At 42.1% G+C, this 18396-nt stretch overlaps 1 protein-coding gene across 3 annotated transcripts in view; it reads right to left on the reverse strand.

Moving 5' to 3' along the window:
• TMEM65 (transmembrane protein 65) overlaps nt 1-18151 on the reverse strand; it is a 31167-nt gene extending 13016 nt beyond the window's left edge. The window contains exons 1-2 of one of the 3 annotated variants that reach the window (XM_069854650.1): nt 17849-18151; nt 10699-10779 (exon numbers count right to left, since the gene is read on the reverse strand). In XM_069854650.1, coding sequence (XP_069710751.1) covers nt 10699-10779; nt 17849-18089 — 322 coding nt within the window. In that variant the 5' untranslated portion in view covers nt 18090-18151. Of the gene's footprint in view, nt 1-10698; nt 10780-15179; nt 15420-17848 lie in introns of all 3 variants that reach the window. The other 2 variants (XM_069854649.1, XM_069854651.1) reach the window with 2 other exon arrangements.
• Nucleotides 18152-18396: the final 245 nt, after the last annotated feature.

Here is an 18396-nt window from a genome sequence, read left to right on the forward strand (position 1 = left end):
TCAAGAACTAAAAAAACCCCTAACATGAGCCAATATTGGATTTCACAACAGCCAATTCACTGGGTCATCTTGTGCCATAGTGCTGAATAAGGTACCAGAATTCATCTAATCGCAGGAGGAATAAAATGAAATGGCAGAGTAAGGAATACTGCTATTTTCTAACTGACATTCATTACCATAAATGAAGTTATGAGCCAAAGTGCAAATGCAATACAGGTGACATGCCCTGAATTACCAAAGTCTGGAGAGCAGAAAAAAAAACCCAACTGCCTCTCAAATCTGTTCTTGATCTTTTTTGTATTTACAGTATCACTTTTTTGCTAACTAAACATTTACTTTTTTTTTTTTTTAATAGACAGAACCCAGGAGGGAATATGGAACTGTCAACATAAATAATACCATTATCTACAACTTGGCCCAAACCCAGCAAGTTAAACTAACTCTGCCAATTGTAGCCAATTCAATCCAAGACAATACCTGTGATTTAGTTTCAACATTATTCTTAGCTGACCCCCAAATGACTGAAGGGCAATGGGGATGCATTTATTCAGGCAGTCAGTTAAAAACAAAACAAACAAAAAAACAGAAAGTGATCATCACTGGTTTTTGATTACCAATTTTTTAAGAATGAGCATACAGGGAACTTGAGCCTAAAGGCACATTTTATTATGTTTTATTCAAATTGCAGCTAACACTGCTGTAAAATATTACATCTAAATCTGTTACTGTCACCCAAGGGAAGGAAATGCACCAGAATGATAACGGGCACTATGGTCACGGCAACTCTGGGAAGATATGTGCTACAGTTCAGTATTGTGAAATCTAAGACAAGAACACCAGCTCTGTTTCACAGATTTTTTTTAAACAGTGGTCAATATATTGAGATTAATGTTTTAACTATGAATATACAGAAGGTAAGCAGGAGGAATTAAAAAAAATAATGGCAATCTAGATCCACTGCAAGCTCTGAAGTTCAGTGTCTCATCTGGAAGTTAGGGCGGGTTTTTGTCTCAAATCCATCAATCCATTTCCTCCAAAAACCCTGTGCAGGTCACTTCAGCAAATCATTCAGACACACATCATGGAGAAACCAAGGGCTTCACTTGCACAGAACAAGAAATCAAATATCTGTGCCTGTTAATGAGAGGTACTCCTTCACATGCGAGATCGCAAGAGGATCCTTATCCCCAGAATTCAGAATTGAAGCCTAGAAATGAAGATTCATTACTGCTTTGATCAGTGTCTAGGGGTGGATCTTGAAGAGTAAATTCTGACTACGATGTATGAGTTCATTCATGGAATAAGCTCACAAGGCACATTCCCATCCCCCTCTGGTCCTCCTCTGCTGCTCTTGATGTTTTAACAAAAACTGCAAAAAATCTCAGTACATACAGCAAGACACAGAGTTGAAAAAACATGTCCATTGATCCTCAGTTGGGTTCCCTTACTATTCCAAATGGGAAAAAACAATCCATGAGTTCACAGCAAAGAAAAAATTCTGCATCATTTGTTATAATACACAAATGGTTTCCAATTGCTACAGCAATTAAGGCATGAAAGGATGCTGACTCGTGCAGTGCTAAATATAAACCTGGCTGTCAGCCCGTTCAAGTCACATGCACACAAGAAGAGAAAACTGAGTGAAGCACTAGTGAGCGATGAATAGACAGAAGAAATGGTAGAATAATTTCTTAACCACCCCTGAAAAGATAACTATGTGCAAACAAATATTCTGCACAAACAGAAATAAGACACTATGAGCATTAAAGGTTTTGTTTTAAATACTCCTAACACTTTATGCAATTATACAGTGATTATGGTCCATCTTCCTCCCTGAAAAACCCTGAAGTAGCAGAACAGGTTATCATCTTTATTTGAAACTATCGTTGTATCTAGTGGACCCAGGGTTCAACAAACTTTGCAGGACTGCTGTTCGCTCTCCAGTATCAACCAACCAATTCCCTTCAGAACAAAACCTAGGAGTTATTTCAGGAATAATTAATTCCAAGCAGGTGGGCAGCCTGGACATACTGACCCCAGGACTAAGTACAAGAGACGCAGCCAGCCTGCTCTAAAGGAAAATGAACCCCTATGACTGGGAATACAACTACTCTGCACCACTTCATCTAGTGGTCAGCAGTTGCTCCCTAGAATAGCTGCACTTAGCAATAGAAATGTGCATTATTTCTCACCAGATGCAAGATAGTCTAGGTTCAAATATTATAGATGTTAATTTCAACTTTTTCCTGCAGCGCTTACTGGATATTCATCATTAAATATTGTAATTATAGAATACATTTATCCTATTATCCCTTCTGAAAACATGCTACACCATTCCTATAATTTTAAAGATGTTTAGCAAAACACAGAGACCTAAGGTGGAAACCCTGACTTGAAATCTAGAAGGCATAAAATGCCAGCAGATATCTAGAGACTCCAATCACTGCCTTCAGTGTTAAGAGGGGGTTCTTTCCTGATCTAATCAAATTCTGTATTGGTGCCATATAAACTTACAGGTCAGCATTTCATTTCCACTCAAGCAGGTTCACAGTGACACAGGATTTGCAGTGGTTTGCTTAACAAGATCTCAAACTGCAGCTTAAAAAATTTAGAAATAAGATGTTTGCCTTAAGATCCAAAGGGTTAATCAGCTAAAATGATGACAATGCAGGAAGAGCTTGCAGTTTGTAATAGAGATGCAGGGTAAGGATAGAAATATGGAGTTTGATCTGTCTCCTTCAAAGAGAAATGAAAAATGTCAGAAAAATGGCTGAAGCGTTTGTATAAAAATGCCAGAAACATGGTAACATTGATGGGAGTGACCAGGAAAAATAATACGGTGTTTTGTCCTGTGCATACCAATAGTGAACGGTTACATACTATTTTAAAAAAAAAAAAAAAAAAGGTACTTAAGTTCTGTCTAGAAACACACTGGCTGTAGCACCTCCCTCTGCCTTGAAAAAACAGTAACACCATCTTCCCAAATGAAGGTTGGCTTTTCTTTGCCTTCTCATCCTGCCCATTCCTGTGCCTGGGTACTGCAACAAACTCCCAGGAGCTTCAAGAGGGACACCTCCCGATGACATAGCTAACTCCTCTATCTTTGGATTCCCAGGGGATTAACAACACCCTCCCCACTCGTTATGGAAAACCACAGATAAATACTTCAGACTAACAGTAGAATGGAATTAATCTCATCCAAACAGACTCCTCTAGCTGTGTTTCAGCAGGATGAGGTGTTGGCAATTCTCCATCCACATTGATTTTTCTTAGGCCTCTCTGGTTCAAGGTAAGGATCCATCAATCATTTCACCAGCTCAAAGCTGAGCAGAGCAGCAGCTCAGCAACTGTATTGAACTGGAAACAAATAAGATCATAGTATCTATGTATTATCGGGGTATGAGATTAGGCTTTTGGCTGTTCTCCATAGCAGGTTCATGCAAACAGATAAGCAAAGCAATTCTGTGGGACACCACAAAAGATTTGTTAACAAGAATTACCAGAGCTCTACACACAACTGAAGAGATCTGATCTAGTAGAGGGCTTTCATCACCTTTAAGTAGAGCAGTTTGGAGTCATTGATGCCGACACATGAGCACTCGTGAAATATCTAGGGAGTTATATATACACAACTATAATATCCTTTATTTAGTGATGTTCCCCTCAGGCCTTGTTTCTAATAAGAAATCTGAGATGGTGGCAGGAGATGAGTTTGCTTATGCCCCCCCCCTTATGTCCTTTCCCCACACTTGCTTTCCTAGGAAAAAATGAAGAGGAGGGGAAGGTAATTTAAAAGAACCAGGAGCAGCACCGGCTTTCAAGTGCAGGCACATGATCCTGTGCTGGCAGCTAGCACCATCCCTTGGAGGATGACGCTGACTGACAACAGCCTGCGCAGCACCCAGGGGAACTGCAATGCTCTCTCCTCTGCTACTCTAGCACAAAACAGGGCAGACTAATAACACAGGGGGCTCATGCTTCATTGCACATGTAGTGGACCAGGTCCACATCCTATTCACTGGCTTTTTTAAACACCCTTGCTGTTCACATACTGTCATCCCCAGGCACAGAATATGAGATTCTGCCCTTTGCAGTTACCCAAGAATCTTGAAACGACAAAAAGTGGTTAGGCTAATATCAAGAGATGCTTATTGTAAGAGCAAATCCAAGGCTGGCAACAGCAGTGCTTCCCAGTCACCAGTACCAGCAGCATCAGCATCTGTACTCCAACAGCAAGAACCCTGCGGACCAACACTGCATGCAGGTATTTACAGTGGTACAGGAATACAGGGATGGAAATTTGATGGGTTTGGTGTTTTCCCCTCCTTTAAGAAAAATCTCCTATGATTTTTACAAAATGCTGAAGGCAATCTGCTATTAAATCACAATACCATTAACGTATCAGCCTTTTCTCAAGCAGAAAGTTTTATTCCCTGCCTGAGGACAACCTTGGAAACAAGTTAAGACTGCAGAAATTAGCTTCTCCAAAATAATTTTAAATGCATATAGTTTATTGCTTTGCATCTGTCTCAGAATTAAGACAGCCACCCAGAATGAGACAAACAGCCTGCCCAGGGAGGTGGTTGAGTCACCTTCCCTGGAGGTGTTTAAAAGACGGGTGGATGAGGTGCTGAGGGACATGGTTTACTGCTTGATGGGAATGGTTGGACTCTATGATCCAGTGGGTCCTTTCCAACCTAGTGATTCTATGATTCTATGGAAGTGGATAAATAAACTGAATTATGTTCAAATATTCTGTTACAGACCCACATTAAGTGTAATTACATTCCTTCTGATTTTTTTACTGCATTGGGGCAGGAGAGACAAAAGTATAAGCTCCCTTGAAGTCCTTAAGGAAGTATTCATAACTGCCAGCAAAACCAAACAGCATAAGAAGTCACTGAGAATTTAAGTTCCAGCCACAAATTACACTAAGATAATTTGTAGCTCTCTACATAAACACCTAATGAATACAGAACACAGCAGCAATGGAGCTATTCTTCATGCTTAGCCTGCTGCTAGAGAAGCTGCAGTAGATTCATCTCATGGGCACCTTTCTTCTTCCTTTCCCCACATAACTTAGCAAAGCCTCTGGCTGCACTTGTGAAACCAGTGAGATTTCAACATCTGACTCCACACAGTCGAAACCAAGCTGCAACGTCAGCTATCCTTGGCAAACGGCTGGAGGAACGCATGTTACGTGAGACAATGCAAAGCCAGATAAAATTCACTTCACTTGGAACTTCACCTCAAAATGGTTTCTTTTGACTTTTATGCTATTAGAATACGGAATATCTGATGAGTTGTTACTCAGCTGCACTACTTAGTAATTTAGTCTGCATGTGAATTTTGAGTTCTACTCAAAACAATTCAATTTGTTCAGAAAATTATCTGAAATAACAAAGATTGTTGATTTTGTAAATAAAGTCATATAAATAATGAGAAGTAAAGGACAACAAAAAATGCTGGGCTCTACTCTTCCTAGAAATGAACAGTTCTGACTAAGTTCACTTTTAACTCTTTCAAGCAATTGTCTTTATTCTGCAAAACAAAACAAGGAAAATATTCCTGGTCAGCATTTCAAAAGCCTTTGGTAAGCACAAGCCTTCCATCAGGAGGATTTAACTAGCTCAGTTGCAAGTGAATCTAACTGCAGAGCCGATGCAAGCTTCAGTCTGTGTCACAGCACTGCAAGTCACAGCTGTGCACACGCTCCCTCTAAAGCCGCTTCAGGACCTCTGCGCTACCAAGCTGTGTACATCTGATCATTTATTTAATCCCAATACTGCTTAATCTTCCCATGAAAGCACCCAATCCCTGTTTATGAAAGACAGGGTTCCATAACTTAGTGCAGTCTTTGTTTTTCAACTTTGCACATTTTCTGTTTTCCTCTTCTTGTATTTCCACCTGTTCCTTTGTCACAGTTTCAATTGGGAGCACTGAAATCACTTGATCCACCTCCAGCTCTGCTAATCAGCCTGCGAATTATTAAATTACATACAAACTCACAGCTGAATCCAAAGTGTGCTGTACACATAGAATCACAGAATCACCAGGTTGGAAAAGACCCATCGGATCATCAAGTCCAACCATTCCCATCAAATACTAAACCACGCCCCTCAGCGCCTCGTCCACCCATCCCTTAAATGCCTCCAGGGAAGGTGACTCAAAAACCTCCCTGGGCAGCTGTTCCAGTGCCAAATGACTCTTTCCAGGAAAATTTTTTTCCTAATGTTCATAACCCTGTTTTGTTTTCTACAAGCAGGAAATACAGAATCTAATCTATTTAACACTTTTCCCCTCGGCAGTGGAAAATAGTCTGTGGCACTTATGTATTGCCAGCATCACTGACATACCTGTACCACCGGTATTTAATGGAGACCTTAATTAAATTTGTGCTCCTGCAGGGTTTTTCCTGGTGTGCAATGGGGGCTAACCTCCGTGTGCCTCCAGCATCCCTGCCTCCCTCATTCTCATCTGCTTCTCCAAAATCTAGGCAATGATTACACTGCCTGTTCTCCCCCAGCAAGGAAGGGGATGGATTCAGGCTGAGGACGCCTTCTACAGTGCTGAAGCAAAGTGCTGTATGACACAGCAGGGTAGCCACTAATCCCAGGAGGAATAATTCCAGATATAAGACCAGAGGAAAGGATGAGACACTGCTGCCTACCCAGTCACAAGAGGCAGGAGAAATTTTGAGGTCAAAAATGTTCCCAAATGCAAGTATTTGACAACACCAAAAAAAGTAATCTGGGAGATAGAAACAGTACTGCTCACTAGTGCAAGTCATTGAATGTGCTGTTACTGGCACAGAGGGATTGCAGGACAAACTCCTACCTGAGGCACACAAAACCCTCACCTCCCATGAGAAAACAGGGAAGACAGCACCTCAGGTCAAACAAAATTGCACCTTGAAGTGATCTAAAGTCATGTTGCTGTTTCAAGGGGTGATATCGTGTTTTTCCTCCTGTTCCTAAATTCACTCCTGATCATGTATTTGGGACTTTTCCTTTCTTCTAGCACTTGTGCTCAGCCAGGCATACAGCCAGGCCCAGAGAAGAATGACAGTGATAGCATGGGAAATAGAAACAAGGCTGCACACCCAGAAGTTTTCACATCAGGATGGAAGAACAGGACATTCCCTTTGCACAGCCTCGGTGAAGACAACAGTAAATCCACACCCATACAGACAAGTCATATCACCATACATCAGCTCATCCACAGCTCATCTGCACATGCTCTTATCCCACAGCGGGGAAGCCCTCTGAATGTTTTTCCTCCATGGCTGGGAAAGAAGAATTAAAGTGAGCTCTTCTTTTTTTTGCAAACTGAGCATTTACACAAGGTCAGACAAACTGTAGTAAAACTCATCCATATTAGACTCCAATTGCAAAAACTGAAATAAGCTGCATCTGAAAACAAGGCTGATACGATAAAACAATAGAAATAAAACATTACAGATCCAAAGACTCTTTTTTTTTTGCTTTCTAAAAAATCGGACCCAACCGGAACCAGTCATTTCTGACATGGGCCATTTGTGCTGTACCAGAACCCACAAATGCATCTTTTTAATTTTGCTTCTGCTCAGGGTGAGGGACACAATCACAAGGAGACAGTGTGACATTTTCAGAAGGAAAAGGTCACCAGGCTGATCGTTTATAGAACCACTGCCATTTTTAAAGCAAATTGAAACAGGTAGCTTCATTTACTTTACTCCATGAAATATTAAAAAGGAAAACAGGGGGGAGAAGGATGCTGCTCTCCCATCTCTCCACACTGGTAAAAATCTTTATTAGGCAAGACGGCTGTGGACCCAGTTGCTAATTCCTACATCTCTATCTTGAACAAAACACTTAATTTTACACTTCTAACATCACTTGTGCTTTGTAAAAATCAGCCCACTGCCAGGACTTAATGAAGCAAAGAAACAGCTGGATTGACAGACTATTTGCAATCTGAAAATACAAGCTGATGGTATGTAAGAGAGCTGGCTAAAGAAATCTGTTCATTCCATGCATATTTCTCTCTAGTCTTCCATGAAACCAAATAAAACACAATTTCTGCCCATTCAGACTGACGTGAAAGATGGGAAAATATCCTAATGGAAACTGATGATTCACACTTAGCGTAAGATGAGTTATAGAGAACTGGTCTGCAGTAAGGGATAGATCACTGCATAGAGCCAAAAGCTATCAAGAGCAAATAATTGAAGGCCATGAACAAAAAAATTATATTAACAGTATAATAACCAGAAACTGATGATGTTTAAAAGAAAAATGCGGCAGAACAAAACTCAGCAATCCCCTGTTGGTTCACAACAAAGCACCTGAATCTTAAGAAAAGTGCTTTGCGGCACTTTACATGCACTAACACGCCATGAAGCAGACAGATCTCTGCCCGTGACAAGAATCATATCCTGTGTCTCCTCCTAACCCTGCCTGTAGGCTTCCCAAAAGGTTTTGAGCAAACTGTTGGTGTCCAGCTGACAGGCCCAGGACTATCTCAGAGAAGAGAGCTTTGGGGACAAAAGCCTGGGCCATTGCTGAGATCAATGTCTCTGTCTCCTCTCAGTTCAAGTTGGTCTCACTGTAGAAGCTTTTTTCTCTCAAATTTTTCTATTCTTTCTGAAAAGAAAAAGATTTTCCAAGGCTTTGTCCTTCCCCCAGGTCATACAGGAGCCTTTCATCAGGATCACTGCCAAAAGGCAAGACAAGTTTTAATTCTGGAAACACCCGTGCTCCTATCTGACATCCTAAAAAGCTATGAAGTATTTAGCAAGCATGTTGAGGAAAGGTTTTATTCCTGGTACAAGCAGTAGGACAGAATAAAACAAGCCACTTGCTCCTTACGTCTGCTCCAACACAACAGGAAAGTTGCCACAGAATATGCCCCATCTCCAACTCATAACATTGTGGTCTTCAAATACATTCCTATTTGCTCTTTTTATTATCTAGAAAGAAATATTGAAGTTAAAAAAAAAATTGCCAAAACCTAAAGCATGTCAGTTTGTCAAAACTGAATTTAAAAAACCTCAAAGAATACCCAAAAAGCAACCAACGTGAGGAGTCCATCACATGCAAATAGAAACCAGCAAATGATGCAGGAAAAAGAGCATAGCAAGTATCAGAACCAATTATGGCTGCTAAGGTGGGTATTTTCTTATCAATTAACATGCAAATATCTAAGAATGTAAAGTCAATGAACACTGGTGAAGCAGCTACCTTTTCATATTCCTTAGTTTTGAATGAAATATGCACTCTGCTGACTTAAAACCAGTATTCTGTGGGCTTCACCTTGAAAAGCTCCCTGTGTTACAGGGGAAGCAAGGGTTTCATTTCAGACACGGGTTAGTCACATCCCAAAACCACCACAGTGTTCGACATTAATGGAGGCATGCAGCACCAAAACAGAAAAGGTATGCGGTGAGGTTTTTTAAATAATACTGTGGTAACTTAAAGGGAAAGAAAGAGGAGAGGGAACAAAAAAGCTCACATACAAGTCCAGCTTTCCCCAGCCTGAGATGCTTCTTTACCAGCAAAACAAAAAAAAAAGTAATAAACAGCACCAGAGATCCAAGTCAGCTTCCATAAGTACTCTGTTTGCATAACATACTCCTCATTTTCCCATTTACTTTTTCTTTTTAGAAAAACATTTTCTCCTGGAGACATCAGCTGCCCCTGTAGTTCTGCATTTGGCTTGATTAAATAATAAATAAGACTAACTCCAGCTAAGAGTTTTCAGCTGAATGAGTAAGCTTTAAATAATTTCTTTCTTAGAGAAACTGGTAGGCTTCATTTGCTTTTAACTTCAACTACACATTGAAACAGTACCTTTGTGTCCACAGAATAAAAATGATCCTTTTCATTCATGCCTATTACATGGAGATCTAAATGTTCCTAATCTATCACTCCAAAAGGTTTAAGCTGCATTATAAGTAAAAGTTGCAGTTCAAGTGATCTTTCCTAAAAAGACCTAAATCAAAAGCACCCTCCTACCAGACAAAGTTAGCTCAAAGGAAAAATCTGTCTCCTGGTAACTATAAAATGTATTATCTTACACAAGACACAGCTGAAAGACAATGGCTCAAGATTTAGACTTTTTTTTTTAATTCATTATTTAACGAATGTTCATGCATGACAACTATTTTGGTCACATTGCATGCTTAAAAACATGCAAAAGATGGAGCAATCTTATTCTATCTTTTTTTTAGGAGATTAATTGCAGGGAAGGACAAAGGCAGATAGCTGAATAATGGTATTTTTTAACAGTAATACTATTTCTCCGTTATGTTTGGGCCATGTAATTAAATGCACAACAATTCCCTAGGAAAAGGCATAAGGTAGATGACACTGAGCTTCAAGGAAATGAAGCTGTTTCACAGTACGAACTCTCTGGTCAAGTATTATCCAGAAACTATGCTACAGCTCACGAGACTTTTTGCAAGGGATTTGGAACATTTCTTTGGTCACATTAAGAGTAAGTCCACAAGGTACTACAGGGATCACTGAAATCCTTGAGCCTGAAGGCTTTATATTAATACAAACAAACAAAAAGTGTGTACTTTTATTTCTTGTAGCAATACATGCCAACTGCATCAAAACAAGCAAGCGAGAAGTCTGCCAAAACAGCAGCCTGCTGGCCTTACGCAATGCCACATCTTAGCAAACACACTTCTTTGTTCGGGTTTTTCTACTGTACCAAAAGTACTGGTCTCCTCTGGTGACACTACCTCCTTCACTGGCTTCTCAAGCGGTATCAGTGGTTTAGGATATCTGCATGCTACAAAAAGTTTTCAAAAGCAAGACAACAATAAGTCATTATTTTAAATCTTTCAATCAACACTGGACTATCTGCCAGCAAGGAATGAGCCTTTATAAACAAATTCAATTTCTCTAGGTCTTGCAGCAATTCCACTTGAACATCTGCAGGCTCTCCTCTGCAAAAACATACGGCAAAGTTCCTGCATTTAAGTAGAGAAGTTGGACTAGAACCTGCTCTAAGTTATATGAGCATGTAAAATTTCAGAATATGGAAGAACACCAAACCACAAAAGCAAAACCTTCCAATACTTAAGCAACATATGCGTGGTCCTGTCCCAAAGCACCATCTAGATTAGCATGAATAGCTAAAGCCTCAAAAATGGAGTTTAAAGCAGAGAAAGGGTATTACCAAATGTATTCAAAGTTAAAATTTCATGAAACTTTTTCTGCATAGTTCACATTTCCATAAGATACTGTGCATGCATTGAGATGACAACATGATGAAAAATTTAACTTCCTCAAGCTACCTAAACTTGCAGCTTTATTCTAACTTAAAAAAGGAAGTCCAAATCAATCACATGCATCCAGTTGACATAAAGCTTAAACATGGAGGAGCATTGCAATAAAGACATGCAACGTCTGACTGACTAACGCAATAAGCTATAGAATTATTTTCTACTGCCCAAGAATATATTTCGGAGGTAAGGGTTTTGTTCACACTTAAACTTCCAAAAGTTTTCTTGGGTAACAGGACATGCCTCTTAATAGGACTTCAGAAGCATTAAATCTTTTAACTAAGATATTCCCATGCAATGTTCAGTCCTTCCCACACGCTTTGTCAGGACAAGAGGCATTCATATTCTTGAAACAGGATGTAAATACAGAGAACATGAAAAAAAAAGTTTAACTGAATTTCAGAAGTGAGAACCCAGTCTAAAGATAAAAATCACAGTGAAACTGCCATGCCACCTCTACATCCTGCTCAACAGAGCAGCAGGGTTCTCTTGATCAACCAGCCTTATCCGTGGTCACAACATCTGTGTAACCACCTAGTGATCTGTCAAGAGAGCAAGAATCCAGCTTTCCCTGGCTGGTCTCTGTCCCAGCTCCCTGAAGATGGCAGAAGGCAGAGCCCTGCTCTTCAACACTGAGGCCTGGGAAAGCTGTAGCAGGTTTATGCATTGAGCATTCCAGATAGAGAAGCACATGACAGCTAAGGGACTGAAAACAGATTATGATTTCTTCCTCTCTCTGCCAAGGCTTAAGACAAACAATGCTAGAGCAACTAGAAAAACACTTCATATTCCATAGTTCCTTTTTTTTTTGTTGTTTTTTAATTAATATCAGTGTTAACTGACAGTCATGGTGAGAAGTCTTTTATAATAGTAGACCTTATCAGAGGTCGTGAAATACTTTGCATTACATAGATGACCACTGTTTCAGAACAGAACAGTTCCATCTGCAGATTTTAAAGAATATGCTCGGCAGAGTGTATATAGTGCTCCTCCTTCTGCACTCTGCCTGCATAAGAGGGCTCAATGATTTTGGAAAGGAAAAAAGAAAAAAAGGTTTAATTGCAAAATGAGCAGTAGTATGTTTTATCAAAAACGTAACATTCTTTTCATCACCGAGTGTTTTTGACTCAGCAGTGAGATCAGCAATAGATCTGGTGTGCGCTGTGACGGCCTGAGAACACAAAGGGACTGCATGTAGGCAGGCTGGTAAGAGTCTGTCATTTCTCTAGCTTGCTGGGGCACTTCAGACCTGAAAATCAGACACTTGCCACAGCCTGCTAGAAGACCTTTTCCTAGAACAGCAACTAAAACCTAGAATTAACAGATACTTCTTGATTTAGGTCACAGCAAGGGAGAAGCGAAAACGATTCTTCTCCACACACAGCTCACTCAAGAGCCCACCCGTGTACACTGGGCCTGGAGAAGAGAGGAAAGAGAAAAAAAAAACCAACACAAAACATTCCCCACCAGTTGCCATCATACCTGCCAAAGCATACCAAGTCCTCTCGGCTTAGCAGGCTGGGTGTCCTCCCAAGAAACCTCATACTTCCACTGTGAAATCACTCTTTAAACAAGACCAGGAATTCCAGAAGGATGGAATCATGCCCTCTTGCACTAACACAGATTAAGTTCTGCCAAAAAGAGGTACTAAATCCCAAGTCGTATCTGAACCACCACAGCAGGTAAACTGATTGGTTTGTAGTCTGATTTGTGCAGCAAAAGGAATCTTTTTTTCAGAGGAGATCGTACTTGGAATGCCTAAAAACCTCAGTGAAATCTGTTTTGTCTTTGATAACATTTGCTGTCCCACGAATTAACTTTTCTTTTTAAAGCTGAGGAAGTGGGGGCACCTGCACTCTAACTCTCCCCAAGCTATTCCAGTAAATTTAAAACTAGATCATAAATTAGAGATGTTTCTTCTGACACTAAAGGAAAATTTCATCCAACAATGGCTAAAAGCTTGCAAATTCCCACAAAGAGATCTTGCCCCAGCTGCCAGCCCTACTGAATGTGTGGAGGTGATACCCTTTACCCGCACACTAAATTTTGATTTTATTAAACAAAGACAAGGTACAGTAACTTGAAATTATGAACATCTTTCTATCAGAATGCACGAGTTTGGTCAGGTTATTAAACCGTGTATGGTATGACATACTAGTGCCTTCGAAAGCAATCTAGCTGGAGACTGCATTCTTCAAGACCCGCAAATTAAACCAAAGCTGGCTGTCAAGACTGCATTTCTACTGGGTTTTTTGCACATCTTCCAGTTAATATACAACCTCAACAGGCAACAAAACACATCAGAAGGACTGTATTTTGGTGATCATGTCACAAAAGCCTTCCATTAAAAATATAGAGCACAACTTGGTTCTTTCATGAAATTGTGTTCAATATACACATATATTAAATATATATATAATATAGATACAATACATATCTTTTATGTATTATATATACAATGTATTTGTGTATATACATTTTATGTATATGTACACAAAGATGGGAAACCAGGGATTGTTTTCCCATCTTTGCAACAAAATACAGGAAAATAATGGATTCTGTCACCACCAAGACCTGAGATTTCTTAGATGCCCTGGACCACCATTGTGTTAGTATTATTAATGGAAAATGGTTACATTTGAGTTCAAGAATATTTCAACCTGGCACAGATAAGAACAGCAGTACCCTTAGAAGAAATAAAGATGCAGCAGAAATGCTAAGTTTAATATTTCTTATCGAAGCCAGCCAAACTGTTTAGTCTTTTTCCTCCTTGCTACTAGGCCTGCTGCACTGCTTAGAAGTGCTGTCATGAATCATTTCATATCATATGCTGGAAACTAAAGGTAGAAAACCTGAATATAAGCCTCTTACTACCACTCATAATGGAAAACTGCTACAGAAAGGCAGAACCATCATTCTCCACATTGCTAGCAAAATTTTCACACTTTCATCTCCCTCATGCAAGAAATAAGGAAGACCAAGGAAGATTTGACTGTCTTACTGCCACAAAACTAAGTCTCAGTTATGGGGCACCACTTCCACAAGCAGGAAAACAGAACTATTACACTTAAAATGAATTGGCCTACTTGTTGCTTCAGTGTTTCTGTAACTATGAGAAAGAAAAATACAATGTTTGTATTCAAGTCCACATGTATTACCTCCACCTGGTGCACTACCATGGTTACAAGAAACAGAAGTTGAAATATAAAAGTTTGTTTCAAACCTCTGAGACCTTATTCACCTCTCCAAGACTAGAAAGGAAAAAAAAAAAACCCACCAAAAAAAAACCCAAACAAAAAGAACAGAAAGAAAGACTTAATGAAGAAGGAAAATTAAACACAGGTGGGAAGCTCTTGCAACTTTCTTCAAAAAAGAGCCACTTTTTGATGTTTTGACTAAATTTTGAGATAGTTAGCAAGATACAGATTATACACTAAAAGAGGACAGTTCTTAAAATATCTTCCTGAGAAAATCCCATCAAGATTCAATTTCCCAGCTGCCCCCCTGCTTCTCCAAAGCAAAACCCATCTATTATTTCAACTAGGGCTCCCAGGTAAGTGAGTACAGCCTCACAGGCATCCTTTATCACACGCTTACTCAGAGCTCTGTCAGCTGAAGCACTAAAACAAACAGAACAATCCCAGTGTTTATTAATAATGTGGAGTTTCAGCAGCTTTCCAGAAGCTAAACTGTTTAAACCGACTGCCAGTGTCAGCATCTGGAAGCTCTAAGTGTCCAAACATAAAAGTCCAAGCTGATGAGGTGACAGGGTGACGGCAGGGACATATTCCAAGCTACCCCATCACTAACTTCTCCCCATCTACAGTGCAAATAGATGCGTTACATTTCAAAAACGCTTCAGAGACTCACCTAACTTATGGGTCAACAGCTATGACTCACCTACCTGAGGACCGTCCTTCAGCGTAGCAGCGGCAGCAAAAGATGGGTTTCCCTGCAGCCTCTGCCATTAGCGGAGGCCACAGATAGTGTGTACTGTCATATTTCGCGCTAGGGCAATTAGTTGATGGAACTGCATCCTTCTGGTGATAGGCCTGGGAATGGGCTGAGGAACAGTCCTCATTTGGATCTTGATGTGCCCAGGTCTCCCCATATTGCTGACAGCTTCCCCTAGCTGACATGGGGTCTGTTAGGGCACAGAAGAGGCAGTGAAGGAAGAAGGTCAAAACTTAACCCAATAAGGACCGTGTTAAGAAGGGGATGGACTGAGACCTCCCTTTCCATATAGAAGTATGAAAAGATCACAGGCATGAAACTTAAGCACAGTGGCAAAACTGCATTGGCATTTCATGATTAAGACTGATTCACACAGGACACAGGAATTTACTCGGCAGGTAGAGAAGTGAATTTAGAGACTGCATTTGGATCACTTTCAATGGAAATCGCAACACAAGCAAAAGTAGCAACATCATCTAAAGAATCAGCTACTGGGACCTACAGCATGCTGCCACCAAATGAGAAGATTGAGAAGAAACTAAACATCTCTAAAACCATTTTATGTTGATTGAACTCATCAGCTGTAAAAATGAAAAAGTGGCACTAGTAGGTTGGAGAAGGTATGTGGAAAGCAGGGTACAAATACCTCTCACCCCCATCTGCTACTCACCATCACAACCCGTGTACCTATTTAGGTCATTCCTGTAAAATCTCCAATTCAACAACAGGAAAGAGCAAACATGCAAAATATTATCTAACCATAATAAAGAATGTTAAGCACAGAATACCAACAGCTAGCCCAGAAATCACATAATTTTCTTTCCGGCGCGGCCCTTTTACACACTTCATCTCTCTTCAGGGTCTCCTTGGTGCTGAGAGTGACAATACACATCCGACTCTCCCCGAGAGCCTGGCTCAATGCTCACCGCCTTTCTTCATGTAAAATCTGAATTCTGTCAATATCAACCCTCTACAGAAACAGCTATGGACAATCAGTCCCACCAGGGATTCCTGGCATTGCCATTCTCTTCCCCAGACCAGAGCAGCTCACATACATGTACACCAAAGAGTGCTTTGGCAGGTGCATCTAAAGAAAGCAAATCACCCACTTTACCAGCATTAAATAATTCCTGTGCCATGCTTACTCTCTTCTTCACATGATTTTACTGCTCTAGGATATCAGGGAATGTACACAGGGTACACACTACAGTTTAAAGACTTCTGTTTTCCTCTAATTTTTATCCAAAAGACTTACTAGAAATCCTTCCTGGTTATGATTTTTCTTTTTCCATAACACATGGAGAAATGTCATTTCTTAAGAGTTAAAAGCTGACAGCTGTTATGATGCTGTGGTCTGGTAAAACAAAACAAAACCAAACCAAACCATGAATGGAGCTGACTAAAGATTATTTTTTTAAAAAAGGTCTTATCAAGCTACTAGCTGCACAGATCAAGAATCTGACTCTAAGGACTAAGGTCTGATGGCATTAAAGCACTTTGTGCAGCCTTTATCTGTCAGACTACCAAGCACACAACGGAGGTTTTGTTGAAACACTATCTCTGGTGAGATTAATGCTCACAGTTTCAAGTATAAGGGAACCACAATTTCCACTATCAGAATAAATTTGCAGTTTACTGATAAGGTCCCGTGCAATAAAGTCTCTAGACTCAAACAAATGCCTTTGTTACTGTGTCTTACAAATTCTGAATCATCAGAAAGTCACAGTACTTCACAGAAACACACTTTCCTACTATAGCTAACAACAACTGAGCAACAAGCTACAAGATAGGACCATCTGTTGAATTATCTCTGAGCAAACCTTGAGACGTTATACCGAGATGCAATTTAAAGTCTCGGTGTGGTACCCACCGCAGGCTCCTCGCTCAGGTAACACAGCGGCTCTGCGCACATCCCAGCTTCAGCCGAGCAATAACCGCTGAGACAAACTCACACAAAAACCTCACGGCAAACACCCTTCAGAAGCCGAGGAGGATTTATGCAGGAAGAATATTAGTTGTTAGTATTCAGAAGTTAGTGTCAGCTTACAGCACGACTTCCCACTATGCTGGAAAAACAAATACAACCGATTCACGCTCGGTAAAACAGCAGCGCTGCTCCTAAAATAAGCCCTTTAAGTGAGCCGCTGTCTTTCAGGCTGGAAACACTAGTGTTTACCCGCAAGCTGCTAGAAACAAAACTAAACCAGCGCCCGGGAAGGTTCCGCCTCTTCCCAGAAGCGGCGTCCCCACGGCCGATCCCTAGCCCCGTCCTGTGCCCGGCACAAGGCTCCTTCCAGGCACGGAGAGAAGAGCCACGAGGCTCCGAGACGCCCTCTGCAAGGGCACGGCGCTGCCAAAGTCACCAAGCGGCCTAGGGCACAGGCACACCCAGCCCTCGCTGCACCGGGGACCGGGAACCACAGCACCGCAACCAGAGGCACAGAGCCGGCAACGAGCAGGGTTCGGCTTGGCTGTAAAGGAGAAGCACCGAGCCGGCAAGAACGGCTGGATGGGACGCGAAGAGCACGGCCGGGGAGGGCTCCGGCGCCGGCCCCGCCCCGCTCGGGGAGCGCCGAGGAGCCCGAACCCCGACGGCGCCGCGGCCGGGCCCGCGCTCACCCTGGGCGATGGCGATGGACTCGAAGCGGTGCAGCTCCCGTAGCAGGCAGCTCCGCTCCGTGGAGTGCAGGCTGTAGATGAAGTCGCGCGCTCCCTGCGCCGTGTTCAGCGGCTCCATCGGCTCCTTCCTGGGGTGCGCGCCCAGCGCCCGCGCCCCGCGCGGCACGAGCGGCGAGGCCAGGCGGGAGGAGCCGCCCGGGCGCCCCAGCAGCAGCGCCGCCCGCCCGAGCCACGCCGACATGGCCCGAGGGGGAAGGCGCGGCCGCTCCGGAACGCGGAGACCCCGCGGCCGCCCCTCGCCGGGACCCGCCGCGCCGCTCAGCCGCGCGCGCCCATCGCCCGCCGCGGGGCGGGGCCGCGCAGGCGCGGGGGGGCGGGGCGGGGGAGGGCGGGGCGGGGGAGGGAGGGGGAGAAGAAGCGGGGAGAGTTAGTCAGAGGGGGAGTTAGTGAGGGGGGGAGTGAAGGGGGAGAGTTAGTGAGGGGGGGAGTGAAGGGGGAGAGTTAGTGAGGGGGGGAGTGAAGGGGGAGAGTTAGTGAGGGGGGGAGTG

This window comes from Phaenicophaeus curvirostris, chromosome 3 (genome assembly GCF_032191515.1).
Source record: "Phaenicophaeus curvirostris isolate KB17595 chromosome 3, BPBGC_Pcur_1.0, whole genome shotgun sequence".
NCBI classification, from domain to species: Eukaryota; Metazoa; Chordata; class Aves; order Cuculiformes; family Cuculidae; genus Phaenicophaeus; species Phaenicophaeus curvirostris.